Source organism: Silurus aristotelis (assembly GCF_946808225.1).
Source record: "Silurus aristotelis genome assembly, chromosome: 24".
NCBI lineage: Eukaryota > Metazoa > Chordata > Actinopteri > Siluriformes > Siluridae > Silurus > Silurus aristotelis.
Genome location: NC_139597.1, coordinates 15,507,033 through 15,531,032, shown reverse-complemented (window position 1 = coordinate 15,531,032; position 24,000 = coordinate 15,507,033). Strand labels below are relative to the sequence as shown.

General features: G+C 39.7%; 1 protein-coding gene across 23 annotated transcripts in view; it reads right to left on the bottom strand.

The window, feature by feature from the left end:
- Positions 1-19,429, bottom strand: part of plekha5 (pleckstrin homology domain containing, family A member 5) — a 125,663-nt gene extending 106,234 nt beyond the window's left edge. For 5 of the 23 annotated variants that reach the window (XM_083528283.1, XM_083528282.1, XM_083528260.1 and 2 more), the window contains exons 1-3: positions 19,252-19,419; positions 19,007-19,083; positions 18,263-18,320 (exon numbers count right to left, since the gene is read on the bottom strand). In XM_083528283.1, the coding sequence (XP_083384409.1) occupies positions 18,263-18,320; positions 19,007-19,083; positions 19,252-19,343 (227 nt within the window). In that variant the 5' untranslated portion in view covers positions 19,344-19,419. Of the gene's footprint in view, positions 1-18,262; positions 18,321-19,006; positions 19,084-19,251 lie in introns of all 23 variants that reach the window. The other 18 variants (XM_083528267.1, XM_083528256.1, XM_083528277.1 and 15 more) reach the window with 10 other exon arrangements.
- Positions 19,430-24,000: the final 4,571 nt, after the last annotated feature.

The following is a 24,000-nucleotide window of genomic DNA, read 5'->3' as shown; positions in this document are numbered from 1 at the left end:
AGCGTTGCATAAGTGACATTACTAAAGAAAGAAACACAAAACACGATTCAACACGTCTCCTTTCACTGTAGCCACAGCTGCACTGCCTGCCTAGTCATCTCTTGCAGAAGAATCAATATGACCCAAGGTTTTCCATGCACTTTTGTGGGGATTAGAAATTTTGTGTTGTTGTGCAGATTCCATCGCGGAAAAAAGCAAAAACGTATAAATGGTTCCTGGGAAAAAGCTTAACAGCTCTTTTTAACTGTTTGGCATGACCTCGCAATGTCTAGCTTTTCTTGAAAAGACCGTATTGTAAATGGACTTTTAAGTGTATCTGCGACCAAATAAATGACTTCTCTGTCAGCCATTGTGTTGTGAATGTAAAAAAAAAGCTAATTAATCCACGCAAATATATTTGAGCTTGTGCAGTTTGCTACAGATGCAGTTTGCGTTCTCCGACTAGTGCGCTTTCTGACCGTCCAGTCGAATGTGAAAATGCTGAGGTTACTGTACGCCAAGGTTGCCAACAGGAAATCTGATTGGTTAAAGCAACAGCTTCAAGCAGCATGTAGAGTGTATATGTTGCAGATTCTGCAGACCTCACGGCAGATTCCTATGACCCCGGCACAACACGTGATGCGATGGCTGAAATCTGATTGGGTAGAAACACCAACGTTAACCGACACCCTTCGAAGTGACAACGCTATGGAACTGGGAGAAAAGACTATTGAGACTATTTTAATTCATATTAATGGACAAAAATTTTTTTTTAAATAAGTCAGTGATTCTGATAGTTTAAGAAGGCAGAGGCCTTGTAGGCCCTGCCGACCCGCCAATGCTAAATCCTCTGTTAACAATGATTAACATCTCCTCTGTGTACCTGAATTAAGCGAGTAATCCAGCAAATCTCTGCAAAGCTATTTACCTTCATATGCATTTAATCGCCGTACTCTGCACGCTTCATTAACACCTTTCTGCCAAAACGACAATCCATCAGCAGCAGCTTCCCGTGCTCAGCCACTCCGGGTCCAAAATCAATTGTGTTCCAAATTCTGTTCATCACAGAAGAGAAGAACGTCCACGCAACTCACGGCTGAGCTTCAGCACAACCCACACGCCAGGTTCTGGCATCATATAGATTTCTTAGGTTTAATTTTTTTTAGGACTTGTCAGTCATGTCAGGGAAAACCTTTCTAAAGGACCGCATTCTTTAATCCTACTGGAATGAGAATATAACAACATACGTGCAGTTTGTATATTTCAAAATGAATGTACTGAGAGCGTTCGTTCTGAGCTGCATAATCCTATTATAAACAGGGTGGCATGCAAACAATATACTTCCTACTAAAGGCAGCTACCCAAGACACAAGAAAATAAAATCTGCCAAATCTATATGCCTCTCAGTGCAGATCATCCCACCATATATTCAGCAGCTATTAATCCTCACCCTGGCTGCCGAATTCAGCATCCGCAAAAGACTAAAATGTTAAAATCGACAGAAGTCGGAGACTATGGAAAGTCTGGCCAGCGCATGGGAGGAGCCAAGAAAAGGCTGCAGTTAGCGTCTCGTGCAGTGGCAACAGGCTTCCAGACAGGATTCAGCGGGGATTACTGGAAGTGCAGACTACATGGAAAGTGTATTTGGAGCCAAAGATCAGCAGGATAATACAAGACACGAAAAATCGTGTCCAAGTAGAGTTCGACCGCATCAGCTGTTTGTAATGGAGGGCTCGAAGACTATGCGCGTGGACTTGTTTTGGTTGTCAAATGTGGCTGAGACAGACATTTACATTTGGTGGCTAAAATGCTTCTAGGAACGCGTCCTGAAGCATGCTGAGACTGTATGTAAATAATTCTGCTTTGAGTGAGGCTTTAAAAAAATAACATTTTAAAAAATGCAGGAAAAGAAATTAATTCAGGATGAAAACTGTAATTCAGCATGACAATGATTTCGTTTATTACAGATTTATGCGCGATTGAAAATGAAACAGTCGCTTATTATTCTGAGACACAGGGATGTGTGTAAACATGCTCCTGATGTACCAGCGACCAGTTTTCCTGTCCCTTTCCTCTGCTCGGAGCTGCCTGGTTTGGCTTTGGGATGGTTTACGACCTGGGAGCCGTAAGATTACGGAGCAACTCAGGAACTTTGAGGATGGATTTGGACTGTAATTAATATCAACAGTCTGCGACAATGGCTCAGGACCACAGGCTCCATTTAAGCACCCGTCACCGTACACCTCAACAACTATGGAACTGTAATGAATGGACAGTCGGTGGCACCCAGATGAGGATGGGTTTCCTTTTGAGTCTGGTTCCTCTTCAGGTTTCTTTCTCATGCCGTCTCAGGGACTTTTTCCACACCCCAGTCGCCACTGTCTCACTCATTAGGAATATATTTACAATGACAATGGACAAACTCATATATTCTTTTATTTCCTCTTTAAGTAAAGCTGCTTTGGGACAATGCCTATTGTTAAAAGCGCTAAAAAAAGTGTTTGGGTTTGCTAAAAAGCATATTTTTAGTACAGTAATGCATTTCCTTTAACACTTGTTTAGTAAATAATAATAAAAAAAATTTTTTATTTGTTTTTATTATTGTTTGTTTCATTATTATTCCTGAAAAATGACCCAGAAATCTTTCAAATCTCTTTCAAGAATATAAAGAAATATACCTGCCATTTATGAGGTTGAGGAAGTTTTTGCATGGTGTAGATGATTTCAGAAGTAAAAAAAAAAAACAAAGGTTTTGAAAAAGCACTGAATTCTGTCGGATTTGGACTGCTGCCAGCCACCCAGTGTGAAAACCACCGGAGACTACAAGAGTCCTCAAGTCTATAAGGCATCTACAACTGCTTCTGTTTACACCTGCAACTATGTGTAGAATATATGATCAGACAGTTACGTATCCAGGGCCCAGCAGTGGCAGCTTGGTGGTGCAAGGATTTGAACCTGTGACCTTCCGATCCAGAGTCTGGATATTATATATTTATATACAGGTGGTGTATGTGTTTCTTTGGGTCTTCAGCAGGCTTCATCTTAAACGCTTTGTTTTTTGAGTTGGACCTTTTCACATGTAAAGCACACTGAGATTTAGAAGCCAAACGAGCGATATAAATAAATATTCGATGTTGCTGCTGGTGATGCAGCCTGACCTTTTCATATTTCACATTCAGTAAGATCGAACCTGATATGTGATTCACTGCAGCTGCACCAGGCCACAGGGAGAGCCAGTGCTGGATTAGAGGACATGAATACTAATTCACCGTCGGATATTTATTCACAATGAACGTATAAAGTCACACAAATGCAGAAGGGATTGGCAGGAAAAGGAATGGCAAGAGGCAAGGATGACAAAAACAGATGAGCTCGATGCGGTCTAGAAAAAGCAGCGGAACAGCGCTGACCAATCACAAACTGAAGGGCAAAAAAAAAGGGGTTGACTGACTGCAAATAATATACCACACAGACTGAAAAAGCCAGACGTGAACATTTTTATAGCTTTATCTCAGTCTCATAATGACCAGAGCAAATCTTTTCCTGATCAAAGTTTCTTTTAAAAACATCATTCATTATTTAATAGTCCAAAACCCAAAACTTATAAAGGAAAAGGATTTTCACCATTTTAAATTAATCTAATGTTGGTAATGTTTAATATTTTTTACAGAATATTTTATACTATTTTTTTTTTTTCCATTCAATTCACTTATTGGCTTAGGACTTCAACAGTCATGAACAGAGAGTCTTTAATGTGACTCAGAAGAACGAATAGTGCGATTCGTTAATTTTCTACTGGACGTTTTAGCAAACCATCGGAAATCTCCATAGTTTCAAACAGGAAACAGAACTAAACAGTTTACCTCTCGAACTCTTCTGGTCCGAGTCGTCCTTTTTTTTAAATCAAGTGACTCCCATAATGCAGTGCATTACACAGGAAACAGAATTCAATGGTTCATCTCATGCGTCCTTTGGTCTGAGTCGCTTCTTTTTTCTGTCATGTGACTTCCACAGACACTGTGCCGTTACATATACTGTATACAAATAGCAATTATTGGAACTATAGTCAAAGTTAGGGTATGTAGATGTTTTGGGGGATCAGCTGATTGTAGATGTTACATATTCAAAATATTTCTGATCAAAGGAACGAAATTAACTCAATAAGATTTGTTCATTTTGATAAAAAAGATACAAAAAACGAGTCACTAAAATGATCCGATCTGAACTGAATTATCATCTCATTTTTATTTGTAAAATGGTAAAAGAAATTTTTTGATGTAAACATTTAAAGTCAAAATCATCATGCTAGCTCCTCTTACTGATATAAACCGACCACTATTGAGTAAAAGCTGATACATTTCAGTCTGAAATACACTGATTTATATAGTTTCAAATAAACAGGCTAAAAATTGGTGCAGAAACTAAGGATGCCACATGAGTTCAGTCGAGAGCATGCGAGTATGGGGAATGGAGTGGCCAGGACCACCCATGGACATAATCAGAAACTAAGGATGCCACTTGAGTTCAGTCGAGAGCATGCGAGTATGGGGAATGGAGTGGCCAGGACCACCCATGGACATAATCAGGGCCACTCCACTAAACACCCCACTCACAATTGAATTTTTAAAAGACATAAATAATTTCTTACATATTGATCTAGGAGAACCTCAATCATGTCTACGTGATAATGTCTGGGATAAAGTCTCTTGATGCTCAGCGGTTATCACTGATGGGCAACACGAGTTTCCAAAAATAGCGTGGTATTCCAGCATTCTTAAAAGTTTGAGACCAGGAGTGCAGAGCACTTTAAAAAAAATATTTTGAGTTTGAATGGGTATGGGTTTGTTTGCATAATGATATTTTCTGTTCCACCCTACAGAAACTGCCGGCCCCTGCTGGGCCACCCCGAAAAAATACCCGTCTCCGCCACTGGGGCTTCCATGTGAAGTCAGTTAATATCAGTGTTCAAAACAGATCACCATCACAGATTCACATGCTGATTGGCTCATCTCTCTTTTTATTTTTTGCATATTTTTAAGTAATAAAATGTGCTCGTGTACTCCATACACCTTGCAGAATCTGCAGTACAAATAATTTACTATGACCAACCTGTTGAAAAGCTCACACTTCTCTGGCTCTTAATGTATTACGTTGCCTTCTTGAGATACTGTCCCTCATTTGTGCCAGGTATAAAAAAGGGTTTTTAAAAGTATATAGCAGTGTAGGAAAGAGGTAAAACATGCAAAAGATGCTGGAAAACTGAATAATGTAAAGTTCAAGTAAATGCTTTTAAAATCATCGGGCAGTTTCGCTGTTTAGTACAAACAAGGAACTCGTGAAAAACGTGGTTCATTTGTAAACAGTAGCTATCTCAAACAGCATAAGGGCAGTACTACATACAAATGTTGTAAAAGTGTAAAACCGGTGTTACATCTGGTTCTGTAAAACCGTCATGTAGGGACGAGAGAGTCGTTACGTCAGTATGTCCGCAATAATGCTACATGATTGCAGAGATAAAAAGTAAAAGAAATGTTGCCAGGTTAAAGATATACTGTGCTTTCGCTATGCTTTCTGCTGTTCGTGCATTTAAGTCACAGAAACAAAAATTAATTTGATATACATTAGAAATCCACAGTGTAGAGTGACACGAGTAGCGATGCATCTCCATAACTGATCCGCAGCTCGATGCACAGTTAACGATATTATTATACTTTGAAGATACATATAAAGCAGCTACAGATACGATAAGATTCACCGCTAGTACGATGCAGTGTGATCTGTTTTTTATTCAACACAATAAGATTCAACACAGTACGATGCAATGGAAAAAATATGAAGCTATGCAACTCAATATTGTATTGATAGTTCACCTTTATTTCTCTGGTTCAGACAGACAGCAAATCATAAATGTACTCAAGTGCCTTCTAACGTGTGTCTCCTTCCACAAACACGCCTCTGAGTGCAAACATTTTTTTTTTTTTTTTTTATTTAAACAAAACCAGTCGTTCTTTTCCTGTGGCAGGAAGTTGCAGCTCTGCCTCTGCCATGTTAATCTGTATTTTATGTGACTCTCGGGTCGCAGCTCGGCCTCCGTAGTGCTGCGATACGTCATATTCACGTGGCAGCGGTGGCGATGAGAGAAACAGTCCAGGAAGGAGAAAAAAAACAATCTACGTATAAAATGGTATGAAATAGTGGTCACTTTCTAAATAATAAAATTAAAGCGCATCTAATAATAATTCTATATTAATAAATCGATTTTTACCGATGCGAATCTTACCATCGCTACTACAGAGTAAATATCGAGGGGAGTTTAAATGTCTGTTAACTCATTGTTTTGATTGAGCTTCATGTTAGTCATTACAGAGACAGGTCTCGCTGTTCACCTGGCATGTGCAAACACTTAAAAAAATAAATAAATAAATACTTCATACAAACACTAAACAGTAGTGAGAGTCATTTATGGTGGTTATTTTTTAAACGTGGCCACAATCTGAAAATACAGATGAGTGGCGATGAAATACGTGTTTAGTGGGTGAAGGTGTGGTGCATAAATCTCCGGCTGATGATGTATAAAAAAAAAATAAAAAAATCGGAATGTTTAACATTAACAAATACAGTAACAGAGGGCTTTTGGTAAAACTGTTAATAGAGAAGCCTGGCAGTGTGAAATTAAAACACCACTGCCTTTTACTTGCACAGAGGAAGCTATTCAGGAAAACTGCAGGGAGGGCTATAAGTGGAAGAAAATGCAGAGGGGGAGGGAGAGAGCGAGCTGCGGTGAGTCCTAGCGATAGGTCACAACTTTGTGAATCTCACACACAAACACACACACACACACACACACACACACACTCCCCAAACATTTCTCTCGCACAATAACCGATCCAGCGAGTTAACATATTGGGCTTAGCTTTCACGCCGAGCAAACCGACCAGTGGCTTAAAGTACGGGTCGAGCCGCATGTAGCGCAACAGAACCACGTGAAACGTGCAACAAAATGCACAATCGTCAGAAATACATTTTCAGAGACCCTTTTGGAATGTTCACAGAAGGGGATTTTGGTTTCAGTGCTTTGAAACTGTCATGGAGCTTCACAGAATGTATTTCTCTGCAAAAGAACGAATGTCAGACGGAGAGAGAAAGTAAATGGCATTAAAGGGATGCTATTTATCCCAGATTTAAGTCAGATCAGGAACTCGTCTTGGATGTTCCACAACATTACATCTTGCTACAAACCAGCAGTATGTGTGACAGGATTCATTGATGAATGAAACATTTGTAATATTGGCAGATGATTGTGGTATGAGTGGAATAACGCACTCTGGACAGGGTGTGTAAAAGGAACTATAATTCATCAACTATATCGGGATTTTTTGTCAATAGCCGATTCTAGCAATCAACTAACGGTGCTGATTAATCGGTTGACCTCCAGTCTAGTTACACCTTCATCATTTCAGCTACACAGCAATGATTTTTTCCCCACATTTCCTCATACCTTGGATGACGGATCATTTTCTCGGCTCTTGAAACCGTGTTTTATGCAAAGAGGTATTGTCTAAAAAGCTTTTTACTCGCACCAGAAATGACAATGCCATGCTCTAAATCTGCATCATAGCAGCATTCCGATCCGATGTTATTCCTAAAGACTGGTCATGTGACCACGCAGCAGTCCGCAAGCGGATACCTACTCAAAAGGGCGACGGTGTGGAAATAACTCAATACTTACACTGACCTCCTCAGTGAAGCCACCTATAAATCAGCTGCATTGTACAGAGAGATCCGACAGTCCAGCGTCAGCAGAACACACTCCTCTGAGCTCTCGCACACAGGCGGGAGGAATGAATGAATCGGCACTCAATCATCTCTTATGCTGGTTATTGAGCTATTTAGTGAACAGCAATTATCATAACAAAACAGTAAATAACAATAGGAGAAGTGGATAACCTCAGGGGAAATGCTACTACTTATCTTTAAGCAGCGCTCATCCGGAGTTCACACCTGATTTCAGTCACTTTATGCAAATGAGGCCTTATTCAGTAAAGCTCGGTGCACGTGTGTATAGAAAACAATCCTTTTTACGTGTGGAACACAGTTAAATTCTGAGTTGCCCCGCGAATGTATTAAGTGACGGACCGAAAGTTGAGCCACTTGACCGAAGAGTCACTGTTTTTTTTTGTTAGTTTTTTTATTTATATAATTTTTTTTATTAAACTTAAAACCATACACAACAATGCCAGAGGTATAAAATAAATAAATAAATACAAAAAATAGAGTTAGCGCAGTGTCACTGTGGTTACTCACGCCGTACAAGAAATGCTAAATCGCCACCACTTCCTGCCATTGCAAAGCTAGCGATATGAATTCTTCTGCATTTGCTTCAAGAATTTCACAAAAAAAAAAAAGGAGAAAATCCTTTTTTCGCATATTGAGGAAGTGAATGAATGAAGGATGGAAGAAAAAGACATTTGTAAAAGAATGCTGAAAATAAGTAGCACAGTAAAACATCTGCAGAAAACTTTATATCAAATGTAACACACTGACACACTAATATACACATCTGTATTCACCAAATTGGTAATACAGATGTGGACTATTTGATTAAATGTTTCCATTTATTTTGTTTTGTGCCAATTTTAATCAATTACTCAACTGAATTAAGTGTATTTAATTCATTTGATAATTTTTTTTTATAGATATTATTTAACGAAGCAGGCATTTTATTTCAAATTGTTTTAAAAATGTAAACTGTTGATCTTCATAAATGTTAATAATAAAATACATAAAAATATAAAAAGACAAGAAATGTTATGTTTTGCATTTTCATGCTGCTTCAAGCTGCTGGTTCAACCAATCAGATTGCGAGCTACACTAAAACCATCCAGCAGGCGCACAGTAACGTCGGCGTTTTCATGTCCTTTTATTGGATGGTCAGAAAGTGCACTAGTCAGAGCCCGCAACCCGCATCTGTAGCAAACCGCGCAAGCAAAAATACATTCATGTGGATTTTTTTTTTTTCTTCATTCCACAATGATTGACAGAGAAGAATAAATGAATAAGGTTTGGTCAAGAAAACCTGAATGTTTGAGAAAAGATCAGCCGAAACAGTTCAACAATTCAGGTACGCAATAAAAACTAAATCTCAGGTTGTACAGCGCAATTCAGATCTCGTGTGTGACACCAGGGGCGTTCAAGTCAAACCAGGACTGTTGAGTGTATGAAATACAAAACCAAATTTCAAGTTTAGTTTAAACTGCAGTTATTTATCGACATACTGCCCAGATACATTTATACACATATCCTAGCATTTAACTCAATGCCTACTCAGATTCGCCATTGAATGATTTGACAGTATAGTTTAATAGTTTGACAGCCTGAACCCTCCTAAGACGTCATCAGGGAACAACCACGACAGGGACTTACGGCCATTTCACACATTTGAAATGTCTGTAGATATCCACGTTTTACACCTTCATTCCCCAGAAACTTTTTATCCCCACACGCTGTTCCATGCACGCACTAACACTGTTGTCTGCCATCTTGATTAACAGCCGCGACATGTGCGCTGCCTATCAGTAATAGGACACATTAGCCACTTACTACTGCGTGTGATACCACCATGCTAGCATCTATTTTTATCCCTATGAAATTAAAATAAACGCCCCAAATATATTTAAAGAATATTAAAGCTGCTGTTAGACAATGTCTATTGTGAAAAGCACTATAGAAATAAACTTTAATTAAAAAGTGTGTGTGTGTGTGTGTGTGTGTGTGTGTGTGTGTGTGTGTGTGTGTGTGTGCGCGCACAAAATTCATTATAGGGGGGGGGGGGCCAAATGCAAAAGCTTGCTTTTTATTAATGCAGTTTATTATTATTATTAACATTTGTGAGCATCAACAGTTTACATTTTAAAAACTATTATGAATTAAATGCCTGCTTGGTTCATTCATATATAAAATAATATTTTATACAAATAAAATAAAATAAATCTAATTAATGCAATACAACTTTTTTATTATATTGATTTAATTGAGATATCAAGTAAATTGCTACAAATTAAATAGATAAAATAAAATAAATGGAAAAATGCAATAGTTGGACATAAAATGCTAAATAATCCATAGCACTCGCCACTTCCTGGTTAGCAGTTGGAGGATAAACAAATTTCCGGTCCGCTACTTAATACATTTCTGAGGGAACTCGGATTTCAACTATGTTCCGCATGTAAAAAGAACTGCATTTGGTACACGTGTACTGAACCGAAATCCTTGTACTGAAAATCTTCAGAACGGATACGTGTACCGTTACACCCCTAATAAATATACACCAAATTATGTAACAAAAATCTTAAGAGTTATAAATTAAATATGGAAGTATATAGTATAAATACAGTCATTTTGAATAGTATGATGTTCTGCTAGCTATGGAAAACCTCTTTTGAAAATTCTGGTTATGGATGAAAATGAAAATATAAACCTGTTTTTTTATTATTATTATTATTATTATTATTATACACAATTTGACCTCTTAACATCTGGAAAACCCAACAAGACTCGGCATAAACCGCATTTAAATGCACTTTTCTCATTTCAATTTGGCAAATATCAAGACTGCGCACGCACGCGCACACCCATACACGCGCACACCCATACGCACACCCATACGCACGCACGCACGCACGCACGCACGCACGCACGCACGCACGCACGCACGCACGCACGCACGCACGCACGCACGCACGCACGCACGCACATTCCTGGCACTACTTTTACCCTTTTGAATCTTTGCCCAGTGGTTTGGTTTAAAACGAATGATCAGCATTTTTAACTAACATTAAAGAGGACTTTTACAACAACTGTCACACTTAAAACTTTTATTAATAATCCTGTCATTTTCCATCTTCGGAGGAAAGAACGTTATTATTTTCCTTCTTAGAAATCGCAACCTTCAGCTAAAGAGTAGCACTTGCATATTTTACTTATTCAAGCCTGATCTGAAGGTCACCTGACATGGCTATCCAAGGAGCAAAACACATCAGATTTCCAATTCTCTAATGAATTAAAAGATATATATATATATATATAATTATTTGAAAAAATGTACTTTGTTATTGTACTTAAGTATATTTTTTTTGCCTACTTTCTATTTTCACTAAGTATCAAAGCTATAATCAACGTTTACTCTCTACTCATCTACACTTATGATTGAGTATATGTACTTTTTACTCCACTATATTTTCATTGACGTTACCAATTGCACTGCTGTGACTTGTTTATTCTGCTGAAGAGGCGATATCTATCTACAGGGCATTGAAGGTTCTAGATGTGATTAGTCTTTGTGTGCCAAATGAAGCTACTCCACCTGAAGGCGAATCAGCAACTTGTCAAATTTCATACTGTCATTTTATTTGTTAATTGAAAAACCTTTTAAAAGATTGCTTTACAATTCTTTGCTTTTTGACCGACAGCTTGAGGCTGTTGTGTTGATGTTGTTGCTTGATGTGATTTAGAGATTTCCAGTTTTTTAGGAAATAAAACCTCACAAATCAACAGGCTTTTCACTAACATGTGTCTTGGTGTTGAGGACTAGCGCATCTTTAGTCTAAGTTCAATACGAGTCAAATGCTCGAATACTGTTCAGATCAGATACTCTAATGCTTTTAATCAAGTCATATTGGAATTGGTGACTTTAGCAGTAAGGTGTCTAAACTTTTACTCAAGTATGACTTTCAGATCACCTTCACACCTCTGATACACATACAGTATATACACAATATTGAACATTTGATTCTTCACAACACTTCTCTCGTCTACACAAGTGATCCCAGAATCTAAGATCTGCCAGACTTTGATTCTCTCTTGTCGTGTTCCTCCTTAACCCTGATCTATATTATAATATTGGTCTCTGGTTTCAGACCATTACAGTGTAACACAAAATGTCATCTTTGTTTGCTAATGATATTATGGTCTCACAATAGTTTCGCTAAAGGAATATGAGATTAGATTTGGGAGAATTACTCATTAATCTTTTTATTTTTTTACTTGTTTCATTATTGATGTTGCTGCTTTATATTTCCCATTTATTTCGCTTTCTTAATTGAATGCTAATGTGACTGTCTCACTTTATGGCTCTGTTGGTGCAAAATCCACTGCTGTTAAACAAAGTCATAGTTTGTCAAAGAAGTCATGCGTGCACACGTTTATGGATATAATCAAATAAAAAAAACTTAAGGCAACTGCTTTGCTCCTCACTACTATCCAAATAGGCAGATATTCCAGTCAACCATAAATTTGAACTCTCTGCTTTCAGCTCTGTATCACACCATTGACTTATTACTGTGCCTTAAGACTTAACCACTTCCTGTCAGGTGGTGGCCACATAAGGCCTGAATCATTTGTAGAAGTGCAATTGCTTTTTCGACCTCAGCACAACAGCCAATGGAGATACCAACCAAGACACCCCCAACACACACACACACACACACACACACACACACACACACACAAGATGCCACTCCTGGGCCCCTGAGCAAGGCTCTTCACATCATAGCTGTTTATCTGTATGAATGAGATAAAAAGAAAAGAAAAAAATGTAAGTCGCTCTGGATAAGGGCACCTGCCAAATGCGGTAAATGTATTATGGTCCTTTAGGGGTAGTTTATGAGGTAGTTTTACTCTTGGGCCCTTGAGCAAGGCCCTTAACCCTCTGTGCTCCAGGGGCGCCATATCATGGCTGACCCTGCGCTCTGACCCCAGCTTCTGAGCAAGCTGGGATATGTGAAGAACAAAATTTTACTGTGCTGTAATGTATATGTGACAAATAAAAACTATTCTATTCTATATTATGAGACCTGAAGGCATTTTACATTCCAAAATGTTAATTGTACTGAAATTTAACTGGCAGAAAAAAAGTAATTAATAATTAAAAAATAAATAAATAAAAAAAAATAAAAAAAACACATTTATGTCTATGATATGTCCAAAAAGAATTTCATAATTTAAAGTTACAAGTAAAACAGCAATACTAACGAATACTATCACAAAACCTAGGATATCTAAGAAACAAATAGCTGGACCATTTATTACAAAATCAATATCATTATTAATCACAGTAATTATTATTATTGACACCATCCTTACTGATTTCAATCGGTCACAAAGATACGCCATGCTTTTCCCCTCAAAACCATGGCATTCTGATGCACCTGGTGAAGCCCCTCCCTCATTCCTTACTCCAGGTTCTCACGGGTCACATCTACACTTCCATCAAGCTCTACATCATCACTTCCTATGACCAGAGAGGCGAGATCAACAGACCAACAGCGACAGAAAGAATCACATATGAGCTCCTGCAGCAGAGCAGCTGCTGTGAAGACAATCTCTGAATCACAATACAGTTCCTAGGTGACATTGAAAAAGCAGATCCTCAGACTGCAGCACAATGAATATGCATCCGCAGTGTGTTTTAAAGGGCCGTTTGCACAAGATTCATAGAAAGAGATGGCTTTTGGGTTATAACAGCATATTAGAAATGAGGGTGCGAAGCAGACAAACAGCATGTGTGAAAACACAGCAATGTCTTGAGTGACCAAGATACAGAAATCCACTTGTTAATACGTTTTTTTGGTTTTTTTCCAAGCAGAAGTAATGAATGGCCCCATATCACTCTCAATCTCTGGCTGTCTGCCATCTAGGGCTGCTGTAATTGAAGGGATTCTGCAGTGCACACAGTCACCGGTCAAAGGCCACAGGCAGGAACTGGGCTTTTATGCTGAGCTAAGACGTGCCTTGTCATTTCTCTTGTTGGGTTTTCGAGTCAGTTGTAGATCAGCATAAAGCCTTATTCTATTTGTTATAGACGGAAATGTTTGTAGAGGAAGCAACAGTCAGCACGGTGGATTCTGTGCTTTGTGGTTCGCATTCACGGATAATCCACGTCGCAAAACAGGAAGAAAGTGCAGTCAAGAGAATGCGAAATGCACAGCCCTAAGAGTCTTCGCTATTGATGTCGATCTGAGATCGCCGGGGAATACACGACGCGACGCGGCTCTTTCGTGTAAAAGAGACGGCGATACACGGCGCCAACAGACTAGAGGTCTCTTATCTCATGGAATAGCGAGGGAGGGAGAGACACGGGCTAGGACTCCCCTTGCCCGAACAGGAAAAGTACATTAAAGTGATTGCTGTTGTCCAACTCCAATCGTTCCACTGAAGCATTTAGTACTGGCAGGGGGGAGCGTTGGGAGAGAAACAGAGCACAAATCACACTCATCATTACTGACTCCAACACACAGGAAAAGGAAGTGAGAGCCAATTAAACGGACTCCCCTATGCTAGCTTTAGTTTCAACTAAATAAACAGAAGTGGTGGAAATGGAAATGGTCACCAATTTAACATCAATCCAAAAATTCCTCAAAAATAGGATATAGATTTTAGAGTATATATAAAAAATATGTAAGAAATAAACAAAGACCAGGCATGCTACAGGAAAATAATCAACAACCGGGCGGCTCAATTCATTTCATTTTTCTGTGTATAGCGCTTTTAACAATGAACATTGTCTCGAAGCAGCTTTTTTGGTGTGATGTATGAAACATGAACATTAACATTTTTTGCATCGATTTTCATGTTTTGGAACCGGTGAATTCTGTGTTTGGTTTCTATTATAACGTACACTATAGTGGCTCTAAACCAGCATTTCTCCTGAGAAGACTTTTCCAGACCCCGAGAAAAACGCACAGCGTAAATTCCCCCAATCCTACAGGTCTACATTTTCATTATAAATGTAAATTAGCTACACAGTGATTCGTCATTTAAAATGTAGGATCTATTGGTTCATTTTAAGAAGATAATAACGAAGGATTTGCCACCAGGAAGCTATTGATTCTTAAAAGCTTTGGTCAGTGACTGTCGAAGTAAGAATTTCAAAAAAGAAAATGCTTTCAAAGCAATCAGTCAGTCTGTAGTGATGTTAAGCTCCTCGAAGCGAGCGAAGCGGCCGGAGATGTGTGCAGAAGCTGTGACACGATGACTATGATTTATCCGCATGCGAAATGGACGACCCTGAGAGTATAACCACTGAAGCCAGGGTTTAAGTGCAGTGTAACCAAGAGCACAATTAACTAATAATATGGTGGCAGCCGGCGCTGTGCAGACAAAAAGCAAAAAACTGCTCCAACAGGCTCTAGACTACAATATTTGAATAATTTGGCACCAAATAATTTTTCACTGACAAAATATTTTTGCTACTGGAGCTTTTTGAAAACATTTCCCAGGATATGGTAATCCCCGATAGTAGGGGTTGTCTGGGGTCTGAATGAGAAAAACAAGCATTTGGAAATAAATGCATATGTTAATACGTAAATATAACACAAATAGAAAATGGCCACAGTTCAGTGACTCTCGTGCTTTTCAGCTTCTCGACCTGATCCTTGCTTCAGCTTGTTGTGCTTCATGCAATCGCTCACATTTATTCTAAATTACTTTTACATTTGTAGCTCAGTGGACCCTCGACTAATCACAGGACCAGAAGCAGCCATTCAGACAGTGTATATAAAATGTATACACTATATGGACAAAAGTATTGGGACACCTGACCTTCCCTGCTTCCCTGTTACAACAACTCCAAACTGTTACAATGCTGGAGCTACACAATTGTATGGAACGTCTTCGGATGCGGTATAATTAAATGCTGCCCTTGTGCGCAAAGCGAGCTCCTTGAAGATACGGTTAACATGATTTGGAGTGAGAGATCTTGAGTGGCCTGCTATAGAGCTCTGATCTCAACCCTACTGAGATGAATTGGGACACTGACTGCACCCCAGGCCTCGTCTCCTGACTTTACTAACACCCTTGTGGCTGATGAACACAAAGGTCCACAAGCACACTCCAAAATCTAGTGGAACATCTTCCCAGAAAAATGGAGAGAATTATAAGAGCAAATTAGGACTAATTGTGGCATGAGATGCTAAAAAAAAAAAAAAAAAAAAAAAAAAAAAGCACATACCATACTCATGACCAGGTGTCCACAAACTTTCCAAACCAGCGATACAATGCATTAAAGATACACATGAAGCAGCTACTGAGCAGAGACTGAGATAAACGTATTTGTCTTAGATGATGTCCAGCATGTGTGGTGACGTCCTGGTGAGGAGCACCAAGAAAATGGTGTCTCTCAGACAGTCGAGCATGGTGGTGGCAGCATCATGCTCTGGGGCTGCATGACTGCTGCTGGTACTGGGGAGCTGTGGTTCATTGAGGGAAACATGGATTTCAACATGTACTGTGACATTTTAAAGCAGAACATGATGCCCTCCCTTTAGAAACAATTTTCCAACATAATAACAAAACCAAATCTAGGGTTCACACATCGCCAAGATAAAACTGCCTTGCTGAGAAAGCTGAAGGTGAAGAAGTGTCTCCAGACCTTATTGAACACCTGGATCTTCTGTATATTAGAACCAACAAACCAATTACACTGATCAAAATTATACATAATTGCTTAATTATAATAATGTTTAGTAACATTAAACAATTTCCTCAGAATTTCCTCAGAAAGTCTGAAGCAGTGTTCTCTGCACTGAGGATATTTTTAAAACATTGCAAAATATTCACTTGATTTTTTCCTTTAGCCATTTTTTTCTGTTTTAAAATTAATAGGGCAAAAACTAAATTAACATTTGTGGTTCAGTATAACAGACTAGCATTAAAACATTATTATCAGGATTATTTTAAATACTGCCCAGCCAAAGAAATTTACACAGTTATATTATTTTGTTGGACCTCCATTTGCTTTCATTTACAGCAATGCTTTATATACGATGAATACTTTCTGTCCTGAGTTGCATTCATGTCTCGCCAAGATCTTGTTCTTATGATGGCAGAGTCAGAGTGCTGCATAAAGTCTTCTTCAGCACATCCCAAAGATTCTCATTGGGATTACGGTCTGGACCCTGTGGTGTTCAATACATGTGTGACAATGATGTCTCAATAATTCAACTTCTGGTGCAGAGTAACATCTTTTCCACAACCACAGGACTCATCGTAGACATCCATGTCAGAAGACACGAGAAGCTAATCACTAGTCACTACTGTTTGTCCCCCTTATCAGTAGGGGGTTCAATAAATAACTTGGTGCAATTGAAACATATTAATTGATGCAGTAATTATCCAATGGAGCAATTTGATCAGTCTTACACCAACCACAGAAAACCCTGGCATGTAGTTCTCAGCTTATTCTCCACACCTGCACATTTGCACACTGTCTGAGCAAGACTTATTCTCCATGCCTGCACTTAGCACAGCTGTCCAGCTCACAAAACAGCTGCAGGTTATCCCAGGTGAGAGAACAGATTCACTCCATTGACCACCAAGTTGGTAAAACTATGTTTCATTTGTCCGAACCTCACGTTCCCAATGACCAATCACAGATCACTAAGGCTTCGACAACAACCAATCACTATTCACCATTGTTTGTCTCTCACATTCATTGCGCAGATGTTAGAACAATAAAAGTGCATTATGCTCACGGTCTATTTGCTCACTAATCCGTCTGCCTTTAGTCTGCCTTCATGATAGGAATAATATCAATAAGATACGACGACTTTTATATTCTATCCAAACACAAATCTGTCTGTAATGACATGTGCGGGCTTGTAAACACTTTTTAAGTACCAGCTACTTTCCTCCAAACCGATCTGTCAGCATTCAAAGTCTACACCACACATGATGTCAGAAAAATAAAAAAATACGAGCATGTTTTTTTTTGCCGAAACCAAGGTTTCACAGCACAGGTACTGGTGATAAGAGGCAGGTGGATAAGCAGTCATTTGCAATGCAGAGTTGATATTCTGGTGCAGGCTTCGAAATCAGGCTTGGTGCAACTCTGCAAAGGGAATATTAATAACGCTTATGTCCCCGGGGAGAGAAGAAGGGCCGACTAGAAGAACCTGTTCAGCCAAACTCAGACGTGAGTCACCAGCAGGAGAAACAGTCATGTCTGCTTTCACTCGGCGGAGGAAACACGGTTTATCCAGAGCTCTGCTTCCAGTGTGCGATGGGACTCGAGCAAGAATCGCAAAGGCGGCGATGAAACGGTGAGGGAAAGAGAGAAAAAGAGAGAGAGAGAGAGAGAGAGAGAGAGAGAGAGAGAGAGAGAGAGAGAGAGAGAGAGAGAGGGAGGGTGTGTGTATGTGTGTGTAGGCGCAGTGATCTGAAATCACAGTCGCTAATCAGCCCCAAAAAGCAACATGAGAACATCAGAATGGTTTGAAAACAAACTCACTTGATGAAGCAGCGTGCTCCCTCGAATGTATATCCTTCCTCCCATCCTGTTGGTAAATCTAAAGGGATAAAAAAAATATATATATTAGCGTTTTTTCCTCCTGCTCTAGGCTCCAGTGCCTAGAAGAGCTAGCGTGAGAAAGCAGCTGGAGGACAAGAGCAACAGATCTTGCAGGTTTGAAGCCACAGATTTGCTGGACCAGTGGACAGGAGACTACAGGAGACTCTGTGATAGAACATTACACACCTACACTAATATTCACAAATACAGCAGGGATCTAACGAATGAGCTGATCAGAAGAAAAGGGTTTCCTGCTTTACTTCTGAAAGTGTACCTGAGGTTTTGCAACGCGTAGGCCAAGAGTGTGTGTGTGTGTGTGTGTGTGTGTGTGTGTGTGTGTGCGTGCGTGCGTGTATGGGGGGGGGGGGGGGGTGTCAGTTGAATACACGTTGCGATTAAATCAAAGCAGACACACCGACTATCCGGTGTTAAATGTTACTGTCTGTCAAATACAAAAAAAATACAAAATAAATTATTTTGTGCATATGTTTTAGCCCCTCGTGACTGTGGATCCATAAAGATCTGGAGCTCCTGCTGCTGTGACTGCTGCAGAATTCCGTCATGATTCCTGGGTTTTTTTTGCCTGCATCTCCGTTTTACACACACACACGCGCGCGCACGCACGCACGCACACACACACGCGCACGCACATATATGATCCCCTCTGCCGGGATAAATCATTACCTGGAGTTTTCCTGTGGCCTGTAATCACCGCTTCACCGGTGACAGGATGAAGCCAAGTCGTGCTCTTTGCTTCTTCACTGTTGGGTAAAAAAAAAAAAAGAAAGAAGAGCATGTAAAAAAAAAAAAAAAGAAGGAGAAGAAGAAACACTCGTACACCAACACGGGGGGCTTTCATTCAAAAACCCCTCTTTAAAATATAAAAAAAAGAGCATATCCAAAGGTTTTTCAATCCGCATGATATTTACTTGATGAAGAACACTCGTCCGTCCCGGATCACCCCGTAACTCCATGAAGAAGGTAAGCAAGAGATCCAGTCAGGGTTTAGATCCGCCGCCATGTCTACACTCCACTACAACTGAGGAGCAGCCAGCAGGAGCGGCGCACGAGCCGCGCGTGCCCGCTACTGACGCGCGTGCACGGCTACCCCCGGCCAAACTGAGCGGTGCGCGCGCACGCGCCCAAACCAGCTTTATTATTTTTATTAAAAATAGTAAATTATTACATACAAATAAGTACGTGTCTGGAAATAAATAACAATATTTGGCAGACGCATTTATTATTATTATTATTAGTAGTAGTAGTAGTAGTAAATTATTACATACAAATATGTGTGGAAATAAATAATTATTATATTTACAGCAGACACACTTATTTATATAATCTATTATTATTATTATTATTATTATCAAATTATTTGAAATAGTAAACTATTAAATATAAATAAACACCAATCAGGCATAAGATTATGGTTGCCTAATATTGTGTTGGTCCCTCTTTTGCTACCTCAGCAGTTTGAGCTACCACATGACCCAGCCTTCACTCCCCATGTGCATCCATAAGCTTTGCCTGCCCATGACCTTGTCGTCGGTTCTCCACTGTTCCTTCCTTGGACCACTTTTGATAGATACTAAGCAATGCAGACCGAGAAAAGCCCATAAGAGCTGCAGTTTTGGAGATGCTCTGACCCAGTCGTCTAGCCATCACAATTTGGCCCATTTCAAACTTTCTCAAATCCTTATGCTTGCACACTTTTCCTGCTTTACAACATCAAATTTGAGGGCAAAATGTTCACTTGCTGTCTATTATATCCCACCCACTAACAGGTGCCATGATGAAGAAATAATCAGTTATTGACTTAATCGATCATAATATATAATGTTATAATGTTGTGTGGAAATAAATAAACATTACATTTATGGGATTTTTGTAGATGCTTTTATCCAGAGAGACTTACATTTATCTCATTCATACAACTGAGCAGTTGAGGGTTCAGAGCCTTGCTCACGGCCCCAGCAGTGGCAGCTTGGTGGTGTTGGGGATTTAAACTCATGACCTTCTGCTGTTTTTTAGTTTTTAGGTTTATTCATATTTTGCAAAGATCACTTATTCCAATCGTATTCAAAGTTATATATAGAAAATAGACATTTATTCAGCTTTTACAAACTGTTCCTGAGATCTTTGTTTGTACGAAACAAAAAGTTGTCACACCAAATGTTGCCTTTATGGCTCAATTTGAATGAAACATCACTTTGTTTGCATTGGTTTATTCAACCTAGATTCATAGTGTGTTAATATTAACTAATGCATTAAATGACTAGTAAAGAGAACCTTAATGTAAAATATTACTAATATTTCTAAATAAGTCATAATTATCATCTCTTATAGCCAATTCTCTGTGCTCTGAATGATGCCTGAGTTCTAATGAGCCTCCTTTCAAAAGTGCCTGAATTGATGCTGTTTGTCATCATGAAGAGATAAACCACTGTCACATTATCGTAGACGTTTTTTTTTTTTTCCGTTTAACTGTGATTCACATGCTGCAGTCGTTTGTTTTAATGAGAACCTATCATACAAGGAGATATTCATTTTCTATAAAAAAAATAAAATAAAATGCACAAGGGAAAAGCATTCTGCCGGTATACAGTGATGGAGCAGGCAATGTTGGAGCTTTTACAGCCCTATATTGTGATCCTGAACTCAGTTTGGTGTGCTTCCCCCTGTGTCCGTGTGGCTTTCCATCTGCTACTCTGCTTTTCTCATAGCTCCAAAACAGGGCCAGTAGATGGACTGATCAGAATTCACCAGTTTGTGTGAGCTCGTGTGTGGTAATAAGAGTGTGATGACCAGCAGTAATTAATTCATGATTTTTGGAAAAAAAATGATCCTCCAAGTTCAGCAAGTAAACTCAAATAAACACAATATGTACAGTAAACATAGCAGTATGTCTTTCCTTTCGAAAAGTTATGCTCTATACAGTATACACATATTTGCTAGCTACTTATACACAAGTATTTGCTAGTTCTGTTAGCAACAGGCCAGCCTGTTCCTTACAGAAGACAAGCATTGAGGCATTCATTGTTCTTTTCCATTTTGTAGCTTGAATGCACAGAAATGTCAAGGCATTATATTGCCTCGAGTTCATTGCACTTAAAAGTAAAACAGTACATAAAAATAAATGAAAAATACAACATACTTTATCTTTTTAAATTAGCATAGACTGAGCTTGATTCAGATTCTTCAGCTCGCTGAATCTTCAGCTCCGCTTTTTCATCAATGTCTCTATGGTCTGTTTGTCCAGAGAATAGCGGTGTATGTGTGTGTGTGTGTGTGTGTGTGTGTGTGTGTGTGTGTGATTGTGTGTGTGTGTTGTGTTTGTTCCTGTTCCCTGCTGCCTGGTAAAGGATCACTAGGTCAGCATGGAGTGGAAAAGGAGCAGAAAGCAGGAGTTAACTTTTTCAGCCTGTCAAGCTATGTAACTTTCACCACATCCTTTGCCAAGCAGTCGATTTAGTCTCAGCTTTTGTACAATAAAAACGTGAATTTTCAATTACTTTTTGCAATCCAATTATGTTCTGGGCTACTGTGGTATTAAAGATGCATTTCAAAAATCAATATTTTCCATCGTTGAGCCTTAATTGTTTGTTTGAGTCAAAGTTAACAAATTAAAATGGGATTGACTGTTGTGGTTCCATCTTATTAAAATTTATAATATTACAATTTAAATCAGTGGATATCCATTAACATGCAGTTGTACTTATGGCGTGATATGAGCACATAATTTTATGTTCTTACAAGAAGCAAGCTTTTATTGTTTGTAAAGTGTCACAGTTGTGGCATTGGATGTAAATGCCATGCCCATTTTCCAACAGACGCCATGGCTTTCAAACCTGGCCGCCATGAACTACACTTCCTACATGTTACAGTGCTCTCAGCTTAATATTGACTAAACGTCTCCAGGTTACGTATGTAACCATGCTTCCCCGAGGAAACAAAATGCTGTGTTAACAACGCTTTTGAATGCTAGTGTGGATAGGCATAGCTAGGTCCATGGACTGAGGGGCCAGGAGTGGCACTAAGGTCAAGGCTATAAAACCTGACAAAGGTCAGCGGGGTGGACCAGCACAACTAGCACCCCCTGCCCCGCCACCACCCTCACACTTTTTTCTGCTGAAGTTTAATATACAGTATATACAGTTTACATACTCAAATTCAGGCAATGTTGCAATGATTATTAAATGTGTTTTACCTTTTTTTATTGAAGGTTGCAAATGATGGTGTTGGGGTGAAGCATTGTGGTGGGAGGGCGGAGCCATGGGGGGGGGGGGGGGGGTTTGGAAAGTTTAATTTTGAATGGGGTGTCACAAAGGCTAGAAATTGTACTGCAGCTTTTGCCAATTACACACACACACACAACATTTTGCCTTTGCCTATTTATAGAATCTGATCTTGTTATATATTTGTATGTTTAAATTTCCCAAAACATCAACATCAGCGGGGTGGACCAGCATTGCAGATGTCTTGGAGAGAAACTCCAGAGGACAAAGCCTTAGAGGCTGCCAAATTTCGAGTAGAGGGAGACCAAAGGACTCATAGGAGGATGAAATATCATCCACAATCCAAACACTGATCAACTGCTTGTTCGCAGGGAGAACTCTCCTCGGAGGGCCAAAGCAGATGAACAGCTGCTCTGACTTCCTCAACATGTTCTGTGGACATAGTCGGTTTACCTCCTTCTGGTCTGGGGCCTGAAAGGGAGGAGGAAAGAATGCCTGGAGCATAACAGGTCATGGGACAACAGAGGGTACCTTGGGAACATAACCTAGTCTAAGGTGAAGTAAGGCACTGGCCATACCTGGAGTAAATTCCAGGGAAGAAGAAACACAGTCTTGACTGTGAGGAACTTCAAAGGCACCTTGGTCAATTGGTCAAAGACAGGGCCTCCAAGACAATGATTAAGTCCCATGCAGGCACTCTAAATCGTACCAGAGGCTTCAGCCTCTGGGTACCGTGGAGGAAAAGTGTCAGCAACAGGTTCTTATCCAGAGACTGCCCCACGAGGGGGGCATGATAAGCTGCAATGGTGGACAGGTAAACCTTCAGGGTGGAAGGAGCCAAAGTTCTTAAAGTATTCCAGTACTGGGCCGACTGGGCAGTTAACTGGATTTAAGTGTTGTTGTTCGCACCATCTGTGAACAGGCAGTGGAGAGGCAGGTGGCCAGGAGCTGTGCCCCCTCTATGCAAATCCCATACTATGCCTAGATAGGTGGTTCTCTGTAATGAAGAAAGCACACTCTTTTCGGCATTCAACCTTAATCCCAGCTCCCTAATTTGGGCAAGAATGACACCTTGATGCCGGACTGACAGCTGCTCCGATTGAGCCAGGATAAACTAATTGGGTTAAATTTTAGAATGCAGACTCCCTAAAGTCTCAGCGGGGTCAGTGCCACATCCACACACTTTGCGAAGATTTGGGGTAAGAGGGCAAAAACAAAAGGAGGGAGCCTTTATTGGTAAGTTTACGCCTCAAACCTCAGGAATTTCCTGTAAGCTGGAAGGATGGATTCATGAAAGTACGCATCCTTCAGACCTATCGTGACAAACCAGTCTTCAGACCTGATTTGGGACACGACCTGCTTCAGTGTCAGCATCTTGAACCTAAGTCTCAAAAGTGAGCGGTTTAGCTGATGTAGATCAAGAATAGGATGCAACCCTCC